At 39.0% G+C, this 21015-nt stretch overlaps 1 protein-coding gene across 2 annotated transcripts in view; it reads left to right on the top strand.

Annotated features, from left to right (window-relative positions):
* LOC129726430 (roundabout homolog 2-like) overlaps nucleotides 1–20385 on the top strand; it is a 224132-nt gene extending 203747 nt beyond the window's left edge. For both annotated transcript variants that reach the window (XM_055683111.1, XM_055683112.1), the window contains exons 6-14: nucleotides 6389–6519; nucleotides 6705–6845; nucleotides 7159–7290; nucleotides 7351–8282; nucleotides 16648–16767; nucleotides 16832–17060; nucleotides 17123–17218; nucleotides 17278–17685; nucleotides 17748–20385. In XM_055683111.1, coding sequence (XP_055539086.1) covers nucleotides 6389–6519; nucleotides 6705–6845; nucleotides 7159–7290; nucleotides 7351–8282; nucleotides 16648–16767; nucleotides 16832–17060; nucleotides 17123–17218; nucleotides 17278–17685; nucleotides 17748–18970 — 3412 coding nt within the window. In that variant the 3' untranslated portion in view covers nucleotides 18971–20385. The remainder of the gene's footprint in view (nucleotides 1–6388; nucleotides 6520–6704; nucleotides 6846–7158; nucleotides 7291–7350; nucleotides 8283–16647; nucleotides 16768–16831; nucleotides 17061–17122; nucleotides 17219–17277; nucleotides 17686–17747) is intronic.
* Nucleotides 20386–21015: the final 630 nt, after the last annotated feature.

Genomic DNA, 21015 nt, shown 5'->3' with positions numbered 1-21015 from the left:
TTAAATCGGACAAAAACTGAGCTCAAAACGGTGATTCTACGAAACCGGTTTTTGCGGGGAGGGGGTCGCATTTAACTTTATCGAAGACGCGATGAATTTGTCTCATAGCTGAAGCGAGATTTCTATGTTTTGACTGGCCATGGCCAAAAATGCAACCCCCTCCCCGCAAAATGGGGAGAATCATGTGAAGACACATTGTTATTGTATCTTGAAGTATCGCTTACACTCTTGATATAACATTAAACATCGAGAAGAACCTATTTTAGTATTGTGGGAGAATCGTGGCAAAATTGATATGTTGCTGACATTTAACGTGGATCAGACACGAACCAATCGATTCCTGAGCCTTTTTTACTAAATATAAGACATAATTTGACTACCACTTTTAGATACTAGCGCATTACCATTAATGCTCAGGCATACTCGATATTATTTTGCTTTGTGAAATATACTAAAACCATGCCAAAACCGGTTTCGTGGAATCACCATTTTGAGCTCAGTTTCCGTCCGATTTAAGATCTGTTTTTTTTAAGATGGGTGAGAAGATGCTAATATGTGGACAAACTCTTAAAATTTTGATATTTGGTGTTAAAACAAAATGGCGTCTAAAAACACCGAATATTTCCGATTTCTCAAAAATTCAAAATGGAGTCATGGTTGCCCCTGAGTCGGAATATGTTCAAACTCGGTTTGAAATTTGGTTTTGCATCCAAATACACAAAAAAATCATATATTGAAACCAAGGCAGAACAAAAAGTCAATGTTTGTTGCACTGTGTAATCCGTGAATGACTCTGAAAGTGAATCAATATGCTTTCAGAATTATTCTGAAATGACAGAAAAATGGTTCTTACCTATAACAATTCGAATGGTCGACAAAATAAAAAAAGTGCATTACAAAATCTCAAACTGGAACAAAATGATAGATTATTGGTATTCAAACATTCCTTACCACAAAAGATAAAAACATTGGTCGCAGTGGTCCAGATCTTACAAAAAAAAAAATCCAAACATTTCTACGAATTTTGGGGCTCCAGCAATTACAATAATGCGTCAACTTACGTCGTCGCTTCAACGTTATGTTGACGAGGAAACACATTTTAGTCTCTGAATAAACGGTAATGGCTAGGGACACCAAAATTCACAGGAATGGTCAAATATCTATAATCTTTCATTTTTTCCGGATTGAGCTAGTGAAGCGAACCAGTGTTGACCAGTGTAATGATTCAAGGATATTTTTTAAAAGTTTTTCTTTTAAATAATGACAGAATAACTTGGGAATAAAATGGTCCAGAGTTATCCGTCCAGGCAAAATATTCACCATGAGGTAGAAAAAAAATTATGGTTTTAAATTGAATATCTCAAAAAACTTATTTTTAATCAATCAATTTTTTTTCTATAAAAACTACATAAAATAAGTTAACCAAAAATAGTTAACTAAACTTAGGGAAATTTAAAACATTCTAATTTAAATGTTTTCAAAAAAAACTAATTTTTGTTTTCAGCTCTGTTTGATTATAATCCACAACTTTGCTGAAGACATTATTCCGATCGAATAAACCGAATAATTAATGTAATTCTCAAATTAATTTAATATTATTTTTAGTTATCATTCCGTGATTCCTTAATTTAATAATGATTGTGAAATCAATCTATCTTGATTTTAAAATGATTCTGAAATAACTTTTGGATAGCTCTAAAGTCAATCCAATTTGATTCTAGAATTCTTCTAAGATAACAGAAAAACGGTTCTTATAATAAATTGAATAGGGTAATTGCTCCATTATTCGTCCAACAGCAAGCTGCACCTATATTCATCTTATTTCTTTCATTTGCCCAATTTACTGTCAAATTTCTACAAACTTTTTAAAGTAAATCTACTTGCTTCTCGTTTTTTTTAAATGGTTGAAAGTTTTACGTTGAAAATGTGGTAAAATTTGACGATAAATTGATCAAAAAAGTAGGAGGTTGTACACAAGACACGACCGCATAACTGACGTAGAACTACGCACACTATTAACAAATGCATTGTTGTAGGTGTTTCATTAATGAGTCATAAAGTCTAATAATGCTTGCTTTGTGCTGCCTCAACAGTGAAGGAATAAAGACACTGAAAACACGAGCTGTAAAAACTGTTTCACATTCAGTAGATTAGACGGCCGCTACAGATTTAAATTGCTAGTATCCAGCACAGATTGCTCGTTTGAGTTGTCAAAAAATGATTAACCTTCCGATACTTGTTTATTTGCCTTGAAAAAGGCATTTTGCTGCTCAAAATTGGATTTGCTGATGGCAACCTTTATGCTGTCTGAGTAGTGGGGCAATAACGGCAGTCTGACGACACACGCCGAGAGGTGAGAAGAACCGCGCGGCTCCTGAGACATGGTGACCAACCACAGGGCAAGTGATTTGTTTGATTTAAAGGCAGCCATAGACGAAACCGCCTTTTACTGCCGAGTGCTGATATCTGCTGCTACTGCTGTCAATGTCGTGGACGGTCGAGCCAGCTTACCTTCCGACTAATGAATGTAGTTTATATTACCAGAAACACTCTTTTATAGCCGAAGGTTGCTACGAAATAGGCCACGCCTTTCTGTTCAGTTTTACCATTCTCTAATGTTCTTTAGAATTATTCCACAATTCACATTTGACTTTTGTATACATCGATGGTGCTCTCACACACGCAACGGTTTTAACCCATATCGTGTTGCAGTTTGTAACATCAAGCGATTTTGTTTGCTCGCTGTTGATTGATTGAATCGACATCAATTTATTCCTGTAAAGTCGAGTTAATCATCTTTGTTAAGGCGTTCTAACAGAACAGGACAGTTTGTTGTTCAAAATCGGTTATGTTGATCGCAGCTTTTGTGCTGCCCCGATAGTGGGGGCATAAGGTAAATAAATAAAGTAATTTTTTTGATCGCTACAGAATTTGATTGCTAGGATCTAGCACAGAATGCTTGTGTTATTGCCAAAAAATCATTAACCTTCAATTACTTGTTTATTTGCCTTGAGAAAGACATTTTGCTGTTCAAAATCTGTAAAAGCTGTTTTCGCATTCAGTAAATAAGACGGCCGCGACAGATTGTGTTTTCTTGGATTCAGCACAAAATGTGTTGTTGCCAAGATAAAGCAAAACTTTATTGCGGGAAGAAGACCGAAGCCTTTAACTGGCATATCGAGACGTTTGGTGCTACCTCGCTGCTGCTTAGATACGTGATGTTATTTGTTTACTGGCTTAACCCGCTGCTGCTACCTCCGCAATTCGCTACGATGCGGCTAACTAGTTATACTATTCTGTCGACCTTTTTTGGGAAAGGCAGCAAGCGACCAATCAGAGGACGTAATTTTCCTTTCAACAAGGCTTGACATATTTCAAATAGTACAATTGTTCGCATAATCAATCAACGATTTTCTACATTTGGGTGGATGCGTGTATAATTTTCCAATCAATTACTGCAAGAATCAAGGAAATCATTTAAAGCATTTTAAAAAGGGACATTTTTCCTCTCATTTTCGTTAATTGTTTTCCTATTTACATCCTTGTGTGGTAGGCTAAAGAAAAACGTAGTTCTACGTCAAAAGGCGTGATGAGATGGATATAGGTACTGAGATGAATATAGGAGCGATCACCCTATGTTTCCTGAATAATTGCAGAATAATTAAAAATTTTAGTAAAGCGGGCAATGTATGCAGTTTGCGAGGATGCGAAAATGAACGGGAATAGAAGGTGTGACTTTTAGGCTTAGAAAAAATTTTCCCTCGTCCAGACGGTAGTGGTTAGTGGTAATTCCAATTTACGTGTCGATTGAAATAAAGTGGTTTTGTCAAAACCACTTTTTTTTTAATTTCCTGCAACTTGTAGATGTGAGACGTCCGACAAATAATGATAGGTTTGTCTTGAAGACAACAAACCAAGTATTACCAGATACATTATTGTTGTATTTATAAATTTGATTTTTTCGGCAAACGCAGCAATTTTTATCCTAAATTTGATAATTTCATCGTATTTCTCGAAAAATTTTACGTAAGAATCAGGTATCACTTCAACGTATTATGTACCAATCTCTAAACTAAATTTCTATTTTTCAACAACGGCTTTTACCCGTTAACATTAAAGTTCATTAAGCAGATAATGTGTGCAGCAGGGAAAGCGAAAAATAAGCGAACTGGAAATATGATACAGGTTTGGAAAAATATAGCGCATCCCGACGGGACTTGAACCCTCAATCTCCCTGTCTCCGGCATGGTGTTTTGACCAATTAAACTACGGGGGACGGTGGTACTGTTCCACAATCTATATGCGTATCACATTCCACTGCCGACTTATTCGAGATTGGCTCATATGAAATTATCAAATTTAAAATGAAAATGGCTTCATTTGCCAGAAAATTCAAATTCATTTTTTAAATACAAAAATAATTTTTCTGGCAACACATCCGCTCAAAAAATATTTTTTCTGGATTCCTTGCTTTGTTTTCTTCAAAAAATACCTATCATTATTTTTCGGACGACTTACGTCTATAAATTGTAAAAAAAAAGAAAAATGAGGTTTTGATAAAAAATGCGTTATCAAAGCAAAGAGAGGTGGTCCCACAGGGGCATTCCAATCGACACCAGAATTGAGATTTTTCCAAAGTGACACTAGATGAATATTCCCTCCAACTTCGAGCAAAATCTATGATGGTCGTGGTTGGCTTTTTCGTGGTCACTTCATATGGAATGACCCATATGCTTTAAAAATATTTCAAAATCTGCAACGATTTTAAACAGTTCAGAAATGGTCCTTGAATGATCTTAGATGGATCCTTAAATGGTTTTGAACTGATTCAGCAATAATTCTTAAATAATTCCGAAATGATTCTGACATGACTCTGAAATAAATCTATAGTCATTAGTCATTCAAAGATTCTGAAGTGATTTTAAATAAATTTTACAACTGTTTTGAATAATTTTTTAGGTTTAAACCTTAAAAATTGTGAAAAAATTCAAAAACAGTTCTAGAATAATTTTGAAATGTTTCTGAAAAGTTTCTATAATTATTCGAAATTTATCAAAAATATTGCCAAAATAATTGTAAATGATTTCAAAGTTACTCAAAAACACTCGTATCAATTGAAAAATAATTTTAAATAATTTATAATTTTAAATTCTCAAATTAATCTAAAACGATTCTTTAACATCATTACATGATTCCGTAATTAATAAATGATTTTAAAACGATTCTTAACTAAACCAATCCGGATTCTAAAATAATTTAATAATAAATCCTAATTCTACAGTGAACTCAATTGTATTCTAGAATTTTCCTTAAACGACCGAAAATGGTTCTTATAATAATTCGAATATGATTGCTGAATGATTCCAAAATAATTCAAAACTATTTTTTTAAGATTTCACAATGATTCAAGATTATTTTTTAATGAATGTTCAAATGACACTAGAAAAGCTTTTGAATGATTTTTTTATTTACTATTAAATAATTCTCTAATTCCAAATGGTTAAGCGTTGATCGTGAAATAATTTTAAATTGTTTTTGACTTGATTTATAACATTTCGAATATTTCTAAAATGATTCTCGAATGATTCAAGAATAATTTTAAAATGATTAAAATTCTTTCATCATTATATGGTGCTGAAAACAATCTTGCTTTGTGGACGTCCCTGAATAATTTATTTGATCTCGATTCCAAATTGATTTAAAAAAAATAAAATGATTCTGGAATGGTTTTTAAAAATATTTTCTCAAAATGTTTTTGAAATAAATTTAGAAAGAATCCTAACTCTGGAATAATTCTATAAGGATGCAAATGCGAAACCTGAATGATCCTTAAATGTTTTCAGAATATTTATTAAATGATTTCAGAATGATTTTTGAATTATCATAAGGTTCTCAAATTGTTTTCATTACATATTTTGATTTGATTACAATGCATATTGAATAAGTTTACTAATACTTATTTTATTGCCATTTGGAAATGATTCTCAAACGATTGCTTCTAATTTAATCATAAAACAATTCTGAAATGATTTGAATTGGATCCATCGATGATCTTCGAATGATTCAAAAATTTATAATAATATAATTCGAAAATGATTCTAAAGCGATTCGTAAATGATTTTTAAATGATGTTTGAATATTCAAAAATAATCCTGAAATAATTGGTAAAAAAATCTCAATCAAATATAAAGATTCTAAAACTATTCTGGAGTGGTTTTCAAAAATGGTATTTATTCTTTGTAAAATTTTGAAATTTAATAAAAATCAATCAGCTGAAGCAGTCAATTTATGTAAACATATAAGGTTTATTAAGAGAATCCAAACATTCAAAATAGATTCCTAACAATATTTGAATCATTGACGGATTTTTCCACTCCCTCTCTTCTAGAATACGCATCGTCGATGGAGGCAACCTGGCCATCCAGGATGCCCGCCAGTCAGACGACGGCCGTTACCAGTGCGTGGCGAAAAATGTAGTTGGCATTCGGGAATCGACAGTCGCATTCCTGCGCGTACACGGTAAGTTTCCACTGCACTGGCACGTTTCTATGACACCGTTTTCCTCAATAAAACTAGTACCAACTAATCAGTTCCGACAGCTGGCTAGTTATTTGCAATATTCAATTGCAAACCACCAAGCGAACGAGTAGTATACGATGTTAACATTCCTTTGCTTCACGATTTCCCGGGTTTCGTTTCCACAGTGAGACCATTTCTGATACGTGGCCCACAAAACCAGACGGCTGTGGCCGGCAGCTCAGTGGTATTCCAGTGCCGCGTCGGAGGCGAACCAGTTCCGGACGTCCTGTGGCGGCGCTCAGCATCCGGTGGCAATATGCCTTTAGGTAAGGATTATACCCAATGAACAGCACCTCCTGTATCGTCGGTATGTGTTACCGATGCACTAACAGTATTATCTGCGCGGATGCGGTGGTGCTGCATGCTAATACTAAAAATATTTTACCAGAAATTATTGTTGCATGCGATAATTTAGTTACTAGCATACGATTGGCTTCTGCTCGCGAGCTCTGTATGTGAAATAACAAAGGCTTTTGTTAGAGCTTGACCTTTCGGGGACACCGAAATCTGTGCGACGCACTTAACATGCCAAATTGAAAAATCTAATCATTCAAATCCATGCGATTTATCCCTGCACAGGTCGCGTTCACGTCCTGGAGGATCGCAGTTTGCGCATCGACGACATCACCGTGGAGGATATGGGCGAATACAGCTGCGAGGCTGATAATGCCGTGGGGACTATTACCGCCTCTGGAAATCTCATTGTTCACTGTAAGCTAAAACATGCACTGCTAAAAGCGGGCTCTTTATAAACGCTCCTTTTTCTTACAGCGCCACCAAGTTTCATCGTCAGACCAAAAAATCAAATAGTGGAACTGGGTTCCGAGGCCTTATTCGAGTGTCAGGCTATCGGACATCCGCATCCGACTTTGTTCTGGTCACTGGAAGGGAATCGAACTTTGTTGTTTCCAGAAACCCGCTTCGGTAACATTGAAGTGACCGAGAATGCTGATGGTACCAGCATCTTGTCGGTTTCCAACATCGATCGGATCGATAATGGAAAAGTGATCGTGTGTAGTGCTGTGAATGGTGTCGGAAGTGTCAGTACCCGGGTGGTACTGAGTGTGAATCTTCAAGATGATCGACCACCGCCATTGATCCTGCAGGGACCTGTGAACCAAACGTTACCTATCAAATCTGTAGCAATCCTCCCATGTCGGGCGTCCGGTATACCGACACCGGTGATTTCTTGGTATCGGGATGGAATACCGATCCTTACTTCCGCTAGAATTAACATAACCGATTCCGGAACGCTAACTATTTCGGATCTGAACAGAAACGACGACAATGGGTTGTACACTTGCGTTGCAAGTAGCAAGACAGGGAAATCAACTTGGAGCGCTTCGTTGCGGCTGGATGTGCCCACGAATCCGAACATTAAATTCTACCGAGCACCGGAAGCGTCAACCTTTCCGGGTCCTCCGGGAAAGCCTCAGGTGACGGACGTAACCGATAGTAGTGTAACAATTTCCTGGGTGAGAAGCAACGCTGTCGGCGCGTCTAGCTTGATTGGTTACACGGTGGAGATGTTCGGCCGTAATGCCACCGACGGTTGGGTGGAGGTAGCCAGCAAGGTGCTGGATACCAGCTGGACCCAACGCGGACTCGGACCGGGTGTTACGTATTACTTTGTGGTGCGAGCGGAGAACTCGCACGGTGTTTCACTGCCTAGCCCAATGTCGGAGCCGATCATGGTTGGAATGGTGAGTATTAATGTGGTTGATGTGCAATTCTTAACCCGAATCAGCCCGGAATCCCCCGTGAATATTTGATTTTTTTAAACTTTGGATAGCTTCTGTATCGAAGTTCAAAACTAAACTAACTTGATGTGATTTTTTCTGTCAAGCGGCATCTACTGGGGTTCATAAAAGTATTGCTATATGATGGAAATATCAATGATGTTCATTCAAGTCGAAAAATTTTCAATTTGTCAAATGATGCCATATGGCATCATTGTATTGGTTCGGGTTAATTGTAATAGATTCAGAAAAAAATTCCCTCGTCCAGACGGGACGTAAGACAGGAGTAATAGATCAATTTTGATTTCAATAAATTGAAAATATTGGATGTTCAAAACCTTTTTACAAAAACTTAAGCAAGAAGTATTTTTTTTTTTTACTTTCGCTTATTTACCGTCGGTCTAGTTCCGCCACTGTTGTGGCCAATCACCGACGCCCAGGGAGACGACTCCACACCCAGGACCCTAACTCACGACCCGTTTATTAACGGACCGGCGCCAACGGCTTTACTTCCTCATGCGATGGAAGGCGTGATCCCAGAGATTTTTCGCCACAGAAAATCTCCCGGTGTCGGCTAGGATTGAATCTAGACCAGTTGGGTTGGTTGTGAGTGGATCACGCCACCTCACAACCATCGACACCTATGTCGGCGGTGGGATTCGAACCCAGGCGTCGAGCGTGGTTGGCGGAGACGTTACCAACCACACTAGGCCCCCGCTAAGCAAGAAGTATCATATTCTTTGAAATAATTTAGCTGGACGTTAGCTAAATATAATTCATTTTTTGTACATTTAACCAGGCTTGGATCAACGATAATTATATATTTACTAGAGTAACAACGCCAACAAAATTCTAATTTGGAATTTTATTTCAAATTCGTCGAGAGCTATTTTAGGGACATCAGTGATTTTTTCAATATCATGTCATGTTCTTCGAACTAAATAATCCAAACAACATAATAAAATCATTTTAAATTGTCCATCAATTTTGATACTATTGTTTTATAGATACAATGCACCAGTTTTTACTAAATTGAAATCAGCAGAGACTCCCTATAATAAGACAAATTAATATATAGTGGACCCTTTTGCTTTATGAAATTATAGTGGACCACCTGTAGGATTAGTTCAATTTCTCTTGGCATAAATCGGAATTTTTAATTGTTTGTGATGCAAATTCACCGAATAAAATGAAGCATACTATCCAGTCAATTTGTATCGCATTTATAGTGTAAATTAACCTCTAGTGAACCCTTTTACTTTATCAACTCGTTGTGGACCACCCGTCAGATTAACTCAGTTTCTCTCAACAACAATTGGAATTTATAAATGATTGTGATGCACATTGGCTGGATTAGATGTTTCCAGATGCAAGTTTTCTGAAAATCCCATCTAGTTTTCGCATAAATTGAGATTATCTGACAGGTGGTCCACTATAAGAAAGTGGTCCACTAATGGTCAATTTATGTTAAGAAAAATTCAAATAATCTGACGGGTGGTCCATTATAGGTTAATAGAGTAAAGCCGAATAAGATATTTCCCGATGAAAGTTTTCTGAAAATCTCCCGAGTTTTCACATAAATTCAGTAAGTCTGGCCTGGGAGCACTATAGAAAAGAGGTCCACTATAGGTTAATTTATCAAAGGAACTAAATTTAATGAAATTAAAAGAATTCCAATGCTAATAGGGTATATTAACCTATGGTGGACCCCATTCCTATAGTGGACCGCTCGTCAGATTATTTCTATTTCTCTTAAAATAGGGTAAATTGTCCTATAATGGACTCTTTTTCCATAGTGCGCCACCCGCCAGATAAACCCAATATATGAGAAAACTTTGGAGATTTTCAGAAAATTTCCATCGGGAATCATCTTATCCAGTCAATCTGTATCGCATTTATAGATATGTTAAGAAAATTTCAATGATTTTGACGGGTGGTCCATTATACGTTAATAGAGTAAACAGATCCTCTATAGGTTACTTTACCCCAAATTTCAATTTATGTCAAAAGAAAATGAATGAATGCTCCACTGAAGGTTAATAAAATAGAAGGATCCATTATAGGTTAATTTACCATAAATCGGAATTTTATAAAAGTATCTCGTGGCTCTGACGTAGGGTAAATTAACCTATTGTGGTCCCCTTTCTAATAGTGGACCACTCTCCAGATTATCTCAATAATGCGAAAATTCGAAGGATTTTCAGAAAACTTTTATCGAGAAACATCTTATCCAGTAAATCTGCATCATACACACTAATAAATCCCGATTTATGTTAAGAGAAATTGAGTTCATCTGACGGGTGGTTTACTATAGGTTATAAAGTAAAGGGGTCCACTATAGGTTAATTTACCCTAGATTGGCTCAATAAAATATTCTCCGATGGAAGTTTTCATGAAATTCATGTTTTCGCATAAACTGAGTTAATCTGGCAAGTGGTTCATTATGGGAGAAGGGTCGACTATAGGTTGATTTACCTATTTTAAACTTTCATCTGAGGGTAGATTAACATATAGTGGACCACTCGTCAGATTAACTCAATTTATCTAAACAGAGATCGGAATTTATAAATGATTCTTGTGGTTCTGATGCAGATTGGCTGGATAAGATGTTCGCCCATAAAAATTTCCTGAAAATCACTCGAGTTTTCGCATAAATTGAGTTAATCTGATGAGTAGTCCACTAAAAAAAGGGGTCCCCTATAGTTAAATTTATCCTGTCTATTTTCTGTGTCCATTGAATAGTCGTGATAAAATATGTGTAAGGATAAATTAACCTATGAAAAGCTTCTTTCGCATAGTGGACCACCCACCAGATTAACTTAATTTATACGAAAAATCGAGGAATTCTCAGAAAACTTTCATCGGCAATCATATATTTAGCCAATCTGCATTGGAATCACGAGAAACATTTAGAGGTTAATTTCGATTTCTGTTGAGAAAAATTGAGATGATCTCACGAGGTGTTTACTACAGGAAAGGAATCGAGTGAATTTGGGTAGTAGTGGCCACTCGGGAAATATCCTTGTGGGTATTTACCCATACGGAATAATCTGACAAAACTGAAAAAGTAGGAGGTTGTATCCAAGACACGACCGCATAAATGACGTAGAACTACGTACTCTATTAACAAATGCATTGAGTGTTTCATTACCCTAGTAACACAACTGGTTTTATTAAAGTCTCATAGCGCTTTTTTAGCTGTATTGAGCGCTATAAAACTTTGATAAAACCAATATTTTTAGTTGGGTAATGAGTTATAATGTCTACTAATGAAGGGTCGTGAATTACGTGAACCGGATTCAGCAGTAAGCAGAACGTGCCGAGTTAAAAACCATACACAGCACACACACAAATCATACCATATCATAGACACACACACATCATACCATATCATACAGACACATACACATCATAGCATATCATACAGACACACACACATCTTATCATATCATACACACACACATCATACCATATCATACACACATCATACCATATCATACACACACAGCAAGCAAGCGACCAATCAGAGGACGTTATTTCTATTTCAACAAGGCTTGACAATTTTCAATAGTGCAATAGTTCGTAGATTCAAACAACATTTTCCTGCATTTGGGCAGATGCGTGTATAATTTTCCAATCGATTGCTGCAAGAATGAAGAAAATCGGTTGAAAACCAACCGACCTATAAGCATTTGAAAAGGGACAAATTTCGTCCCAGTTTTTCAGTTTGCATCCCTGTATGGTATGCTAAAGTAAAACGTAGTTCTACGTCAAAAGGCATTTTGCTGTTCATAATTGGATTTGGTGACGACGATCTTTATGGTGCCCCAACAGTGAGGGAATAATGGCAGTCTGGCGAGGCACACTGAGAAAAACCGCGCTGCTACTGAGACATGGTGACCAACCACAGCGCAAGTGATTTATTTAATTTGAAGGCAGCCACAGGCGCAACCGCTGTTACTTCTGAGTGCTGTATCTGCTTCTTCTGCTGTCAACGTTGTGGACGGTCCATCCAGCTCGCCTTCTGACTAATAAATGTAGCTAGTTTTCCCAGAAACACTCTTTCATAGCCGAAGGATGCTACGTAATAGGCCACGCCTTTCTGTTCAGTTGTTTAATTCTCTAATATTCTTTAGACGAATTATTTCACAATTCGCATTCGATATTTGTTTCCAGCGAATAAACACCGATGGTGCTCTCACACACGCAACGGTTTTAACCCGTATTTTATTGCGGTTTGTAACATCAAGCGATTCCGTTTGCTCGTTGTTGCGTGTTGCATCATGTTGCAACTTGGCAGCTGGGAGACGACGAAATTCTGTTAATGCTGATTGATTGAATCGACTTCATATTAGCTCTGCATTTTCGAATTAACTGCCTTTGTGAATGCGTTCTAACAGGGCAGTTCGTTATTCAAAATCGGTTATGTTGATCGCAGGCTTTGTGCTGTCCCAACAGTGGGGGTATTAACTGAATAAATTACAACAGAATTTGATTGCTAGGATCCCGCGAAGAATGTTTGCTTGTGTTGATGCTAAGAAATGTTCACCCTTCAATTACTTGTTTATTTGCCTTGAAAAAAGGCATTTTGCTGTTCAAAATCGGTTGCTGATCGCCCCAACCTTTGTGCCCCAACAGTGGGGGAGTTAAGATACACGGACAACATGCACTGTGGAAGCTATTTCACCTTCTGTAAATTAGACGGTCGCGACAGATGTAACTCACAGAATGCTTGCTTACGTTGTCAAAAATTATTAACTTTCAATGACTTGTTTATTTGCCTTGAAAAAAGGCATTTTGCTGTTCAAAATTGCATTTGGTGATGACGATCTTCATGCTGCCCCAACACGGGGAAAAATGGCAGTCTGGCGACACACGCTGAGAAGAACCGCGCTGCTCCTGAGACCTGCTAAGGAAGGACGACTGCTGTTGACAACTTGTCGCTGTCCAGACTATTATGTGCGGCTTCGGCTGAAACAGGCTCTAATATAGGCCAAATAACATGTTTTCAATTGCAAGGTATATGATTCTGTCGACCGTGCTTGGGAAGCAATCATATAACAGCCAATCAGAGGATGTAATTTTCGCTTAAACAAGGCTTGACAATTATCAATAGTATAATAGTTTGCATAATCAATCAACAATTTTCTACATTTAGGTGGATGCGTGTATAATTTTCCAAACAATTGCTGCAAAAATGAAGGAAATCGGTTGAAAACAAACCGATTTATAAGCATTTAAAAAGGGACGTATTTCGTCCCCTATTCGTTAATAGTTTTCCTATTTACATCCCTATGTGGTAGGCTAAAGAAAAACGTAGTTCTATGTCAAAAATGTGATGTTGTCTATGTCCGAAATTCAAAATTGCCGCGCACATTTGAGAGCGACCGCTTTTTGATGGATACCGTTGAGCGAAAGTTTATAAAGCTGCAGATTTCATGCATTTCTAAGCGATTTGCTATCAAACAAAATTTCGATTCCGATAACTTCAAGAGCTACTCTTTTGCTTTTTTTATTGGTCAAAAAAGTGGGACTTTCACTACTGTAAGTGAAGCCTTACCAGAAATCCGTTTAAGTTTAAATTCTGGGTGGAGACTTTTATCGTGGGAACAAAACTGTTGAGCCTTAACGTTTGCAGTAAATAAAATGCACAAAAATTGTAAATTTTTCATGGGTTTACATAAGAAGCTACCCATATAGCATCAATCATAGTAATCCATGGGTCAGCAGAAAAAAAAACTCAAAACGTGATGCCGAATACAGTGAAACTACTTCATTCAGAAGTGTGCGCGTTCAAAGAACAGTACTCCGCCGTGTCAAAAACGGATATCGTGCGACACTTTGTGGACGCCGGATACGCCCGTTTCTGCATCTACGATACCTTGGCACTATTGGACAACAATCAAAGCATCGAAAGAAAGCCCGGTTCACAACGGCCGATGACCCTGAGCTAAGGTTGCTGAAGAGGAAGACCGAGGGATAAGTGGCTACATCGCTGCGTGCGCTTGGTCGGGAGGTTGGTGCCACTGGCCAAACTGTGAAAATCACCTTCTGAACATAGATGGCAACGACTGGCAGGGCACTTCGTATTTCACTTTCTCCACGAAGGAAGTGAGCTCCGAGGAGGAGTTCATTTGACACACCAAGTTCACCGAGAAGGTGCTGCTGTGGCTGCATCAGGGGGACAATAAAGTAGATGTCACATCCGCTCTTCTTTCGCTCCGGACTTGCTGTGAAAGGAGAAATTTAGAGTACAAAATGCCGGCCGGAAGATGCGAAAAAACAATGATGCGAAATACCATATGGGTGAAAACGCGGTATATTGGCTGGATCGGTCGTCGGTCCACTACTCGAAGCGATCGTTGGAGGAGATGGAGCGTCTCCTAGCTGCGCCCCATCGAGTTTCTGGGCGAAACTGAAGCGTGAGATCTACTCCAACAATTTTGTCGTGAAAATTGATAAATAAAACGAAGAAAGAACTCAAAAACATACCTACACGCATGTTTTCGTCCGCCATGGTGATTGTTCCGCTTAACTGCCCATGAACTTTCCCTGTTTTTTACTAAATAGTGTGACGCCGGCCCTGCCAGGAAATGTATATAATTACCTGTTCATTTGCTCAATTTCATTCAGATAGGGTAAATTAACTTATGGAGGACCCTTTTACTATAGTGGACCACTCGCTAGATCATCTCAATTTATGCAAAAACTCCAGGTATTTTCAGGAAACTTCCATCGGGAAATATCTTATCCAACCAATCTGCATCATAAACATTTATAAATTCTGTTTTATGTTAAAAGAAAATGGGTTAATCTGACGGGTGGTCCACTATAGATTAATAAAGGAAAGGGGTTCACTAAAGGGTTATTAACTTTACTTTTATTATCTTTCTGTCACGAATGGTTAAAAACCATACATGAAAGAATTCAACAAACAAAAGTGATCATCAAAAATTGGGGTTTAGTCGGATAGTTTTGGATGAATGAACATAAATTATGGTAAATTAACCTATAGTGGACCCCTCTCCTTCATTAACCTATAGTGAATCACCAGTCAGATTAACTCAATTTCTCTCAACATAAATCGAACTTTATAAATGTTTGAGATGTAGACTGGCTAGACAAGATATTTCCTGATGGAAGTTTTTGAAAATCCCTCAAGTTTTCGCATAGTTTTAGTTAATTTGGCGGGTGGTCCGCCATAGGAAAGGGGTTAACTATAGGTTAATTTACCCTAACTACGTTTTTTATAGCAGGTTCGTTCAAACCTTCTTTCTTAGGCTAAATGCCCGCATCTTGGACTTGACGCCACTCATATAATCATCTGCAACATTCGCGCAGTCCTTCATTCACGTTTTTTTTCAAATCATGGTCGTTTCTTGTTTCCCGGATCTAAATAGTAAGATGCCAGATCCAACCAGATCAGAGTGTCATCTTCGTGCGGTCGGTGGTAGGACAAGTAGGTGCCTCTGGAGGTATTCTGTTTTATATATTTGGCCGTTGATGATGCCGGTTGTTGTATAGGGCTCATTGAATTTACCGCATTTCTTTTGAAATTTCTCTGGTACATACAGACTTGACGTGTCGACGAAAAACTCCAAGCCAGGAATCTGCTTGGCGTCCGCTTTAATGTACATCTCGTCGTCCATTACGATGCAATTCTGCTGCATCAACCGCTTGCGGAACAGTTTCTTGGCGCGAGATTTGACCTCCGTATTTTGTTCATAGGTACGCTTAAGTGCCTTTTTACCACGATGACATGAAGTCCGCCCAGATACATTGTATGCTAGACGGACCAGACAGAAGAACTGACTTTCTTTGTCACGTTTCGAAAGGCTCGGATGGTGTTTGAAGTAACCCACACCTGCCAGTCTTTGAGTCATCTGGATCTTCTTGAACGATTTCATCACACGGAATACGGTCGAATGGTCGATTCCCAACTGTTTCGCGATCCTGCTGTGGTAGTTGCCTGGATTTTTTTATATTATTTTGTTAAAGCATGTCTTGCTTGGGTACCATCTCGATAACCACTTGACAGTTTGTGACGAAATTTTACACATATAGAAAGTGTGGCCTATCTTTCAAGTAACATTTTTATAAGGGATCTACTGATGTTGAGGGACTTTTACAAAATTTAATAGAAATGACGTAAAAGGTGTCATTTTGGTTAAATAGTTAAGATCTGAAGTTCAGAATTGAAACTTGACACAAAACATTTAATTGCATACTGTAATAGCTTATTTTTAATGAAAAGCGTGAGAAGTTTTAATTATTTAGCCTTCAAAAACTAATAAAAGTTTACTTTTCTTCTGTTCACCCCAACTTTCAGAACGAACTAAACTCCGGCCTGGACATGAGCGAAGCCCGTGCCAGTCTGCTTTCAGGAGACGTTGTCGAGCTCGTTAATGCCACTTCGGTCGATTCCACCGCGATGAAACTTGTTTGGGAGGTATGTTATTACAACAAGACACAGCTGGTTGTGGAATCTGGTAATTAATCGATATTCAATCTAGATCATCAATGGCAAGTACGTTGAGGGATTCTACATCTACGCTCGCAACCTGGAGCAGGATTCGGATCGTTCGTACAAGACACTGACGGTCCTGAACGCTGGCAGTGTTTCTTCTTGCACCGTCAGTGGACTGCAGAAGTTTACGGAGTATGAGTTTTTCATTATACCTTTCTACAAGACGGTGGAAGGCAAACCATCGAACTCTCGGTTGGCCCGAACGCTTGAAGATGGTGAGTGTTTTGGTTTAAAATTATTGCTTAGTGTGGAGATTATTTTGTTTCTCTTTCTTCAGTTCCAAGTGTTCCTCCGACCGCGATGGAAGCTCTACTTCTGAACTCGTCAGCCGTATATCTGAAGTGGAAGCCACCTCCTGCTGGTTCGATCAACGGTAGGATTGATTTCGTTTGGCACTCGAACAAACTAGTTAAAGTTTACTCCCTCCAACAGGTATCCTTCAAACCTACCATGTAATCGTGCGTGGTTTGGATGTACGGTCCAATTATACGAAGGTTTTGAGCAATGTAACGATCAACGCCACTTCGCCCAATCTAATGTTGGCGAATTTAACCGAAGGAGTTACGTACACGGTTAGCATGGCAGCGGCAACGACTGCCGGTTTGGGTCCCTTCAGTAGTCCGGCCACTTTACGGTTGGATCCGTTGACGAAACAACTGGATCAGACTTCGCACCGATATCCGATCAACCATGATAACGCGGATGACATCCTCACAAAGCCGTGGTTTATTGTTGCACTAGGGACCATTTTGGCACTGATGATGTTGTCTTTCGGGGCAATGGTCTTCGTCAAGCGGAAACAAATGATGATGAAACAGTCAGCGTTGACTGCTCTGAGAGGTGGGTTTGATTTTGTTCTTCATGTTTCCTACATGCAATGTACGATTATTCATTTCCTGCAGGTCACCCAGGCGCGGGAGTTCTAAAGTTCCCTTCCCTACCACAGAGCAACGACACCTATTGGGCGGATCCATCGACAATACTGTGGCGTCATCCCACTCGACCAAAGGATCACATTCAAGATTATGCACCAGTTTGTACCTCAGACCAGAACAACCGGAATCGATACGTGGGGATCGATTACAGCGAGTATCCTACCGATTACGCCGAAGTTTCATCGTTTAACCCTAGCGCTCCGAATAATGACGCCACCGTTGGCAGTAAAGCACCGTCGGAATACAGTGGAACTCGCTCGCCTGCCCCGTACGCAACGACAACTCTGATAGGCAATTCGAGATTTATAACGACCTCTTCGACTGGTGCCTCCGTAGACAACATTCATCATCAACAATCGGTTTATGGTGGAGGCATGTACTATAGCAACGATTCTTATCCGCCGATGGCCGTCACCACGGCGGCCGATTCCGGTGCTAATGGAAACTGCGAAAATGGTGGTTTACTTGTGGGTGCAAGGTCAGGTAACTACGGCCGGAACGTATATTCGGAGTCATATTTCAATCCGGGCGAGAAAATCAATATCACCGAGAATAAGCTGGCGTCGTTGAAAAACGACAAAGGTAACAACAACAACAGCAGTAATATCACCTCTAATGGCACCAGTAACGGGGGCTATCAGTTGGTGCCCAACCATAGCGGAAGCAGTGCCAGTAGCAGTAGCAGCAGCGGTGGGGGTGGAGGTGGACGTTCCGAAACGAGTAAAATCTTCCATCCCAGTAGCCACTCGGTGCCACACACGCCATTCGGGACAATAAGAAAAAACCGTTTCAAATTAGCCCGGACTCCGATCAATAATCTGAGGATTAGTTTCGGGACGGCTGACCGGGGCAACGGCGGTGGAGGTCCCGGCGAGGATGCTGGCAGTGAATATGGTAATCAACAGCAGTATCAACAGCATCAGCAGCAAAGTCAAAGAAAGAAAATGTCCTCGCTTAATAATTTAGGAGCACAGGAGCAGCTGTATATAAAGATAGGGGAAACAAATCCGAACAATGCCAACAGTTGGAATGGTCATTTGGCTAACATATACCAAAACTCGGTTCGATCGGTGCGGCCACCGGAGCAAGCCATCGACGGCGACGGCGAGGGGGAAGCTGTCTACCATCCGACCGGCAACCGCAGCGTCATCAGCTATCGGTCCGCTTCCGAGTACGGCGAGAATGTCTGAGAATTGCGTACCGGGTTCGGGTTGACTATTTATAATAACTTATTCTGACGCCGCGACGCAGAATGGACGAAAGACTGAGTGTGATTTGTGTGTCGTTTTTGGGTTCGTCGTGTAAAGGAAGGGCAGGGACACCTCATCCCGTGCGGAGGGTGGGCGAGTGTGTAGGTGTGTTCTCTGCTCTGGTTAGTAGTAGATAGGTGAAAAGGTAAAACGTGGCCGTGATTTTTGCTGTTGACCGCTGCTCGGAGCTGTAAATTATTGATGTCCTGTTATCGTTTCGTCGATATGCTGTGCTGGAAATGGTGCTGCTGGTGTGCAAAGGTGTGCATTATATATGCGCCTGGATTGAGGAGAGATCGATGGAGGAGAATGCTATTAATTAAGACTGATCGCAGTACTTTCCGCTGTGGGATAGGGAAGGAGCTTGAGAGAAAGCAACCTAAAGCGGACAGGGATATTCAATCAGCTTTAATCTCAGAATAACTTCTATCTTTCGATAATTCTAACCCGAAGTAAATATTTTTTTTCATTCTCGTCTATGTAATGTAAAATCTAATTGCCAATAGAATTTCGCGCGAAATCTGAGCTTGCCAAAACCCTCTCAGAGTTTAGTGAAACTTTGTGAGTTGAGATACATGAAAATGTTAGAAAAACTTAGAACTTTTTCAAATGAACTTCAAGTTTGAAGAGTGAAAAATTTTAAAATTACGAATGTCACCGAACACACAAAGTTTTACTGAAAACTGAGAGACTTGTGAGTAAATTGACTTGAAATCTCTCTAATTTATTTTCCCGATGTATATTCCCGTTGACTCTCATCTGATCTGATCCAAATTCAATATCTCTTTGACATGTTTTTTTTTTTTTTGTCAAAGAGAGTAATTTATTAGCATGACAGCTTCTCTTTTCCGCTCATATCAGAGCAGCGAGAGAATAATGAGTGTTAATCTAGTGATAAATCAATATCAGCGAAAAAACAATCCTATTTGCACAGAATACTCATACGAAACTGTATGTCATCCGATTGCAACACACGCACAGCAAAAGAAAAACGTGCAAAAGTTACTAAGTCGAAAATAAAAGCTACAGCTATGTTAGACTTTAAGTAAAATGTCCAGTTAAACGAAATTATATATTCAGTACCCGTGTAAATAAGCAGTATTGTTATCGTACCGTTTATCTACGTTAACAGTTCAAAATTGTACCTACTTTAACTTAAAACTAGCGATGAGCAAATATGTTAAATATACGCTTGAATACTTTCGGTTTCGCTTTAAAAACTATCGATTAAAGAAAAAACAAAAATCAGCAAGCGCTCACGTTTTCTAATAGGTTAGCCAAAACTAAAAACTATCATCGCCTATTTTCCGTGTGACGAGCGAGAAGGAAAAGCAATAAATACAAAAAAAAAACAACTATGTACCGTGTAGGAAGTTGGATAATAAGCATAACGCCGAAGCTACGTTGTAACTGAATTAGGAAACGATACACAAAAAAGTAAATCGTGAAATTGTTTTCCCCCCATTGAATAACCTCCCACCCCTCTCGTGATCAAGTGTAACTGCTGGAAAATTATGAAATATTTCAGATTGATCGAATTCAATGTACAATAACCGTCCGTACCGATTGCCCAGTGAGAGCCCAGTTACTAAACTTGAACTAACTGCTACTAGCATGCGAAAAGCATACGTACGTGTAAATAGGTGCATAATGTAAAATACTTCGTCCTGAATAAGACTCTCTCTCTATACCCCTAAGCGTAGCTGTAAGCTGTAAAATACGTAGATGGATAAATACTCTGTGGAAGAAGAAAACGTTACGAATGCCTTTTTCGCAGTTTCGATCCGAAATTCCCGCTTTCAAACCAAAAAGCAAATTAACTGTTCCGAAAAGCGCTAATTAACCGATGGTAAATTAATTCAACATTTACCTACCCCGGTCGGCATGGCATCATGATTCATTGACAATAAGTACCTGCCTAGGTGCATCAGTTTATCAATTCATTTCTGCTCAAGTTGCATCTAGGCAGGGGCCGCGGCTCGTGG

The sequence above is a fragment of the Wyeomyia smithii genome, chromosome 3, assembly GCF_029784165.1.
Source record: "Wyeomyia smithii strain HCP4-BCI-WySm-NY-G18 chromosome 3, ASM2978416v1, whole genome shotgun sequence".
NCBI classification, from domain to species: domain Eukaryota; kingdom Metazoa; phylum Arthropoda; class Insecta; order Diptera; family Culicidae; genus Wyeomyia; species Wyeomyia smithii.
This window is presented reverse-complemented; position numbering and strand designations above follow the sequence as displayed.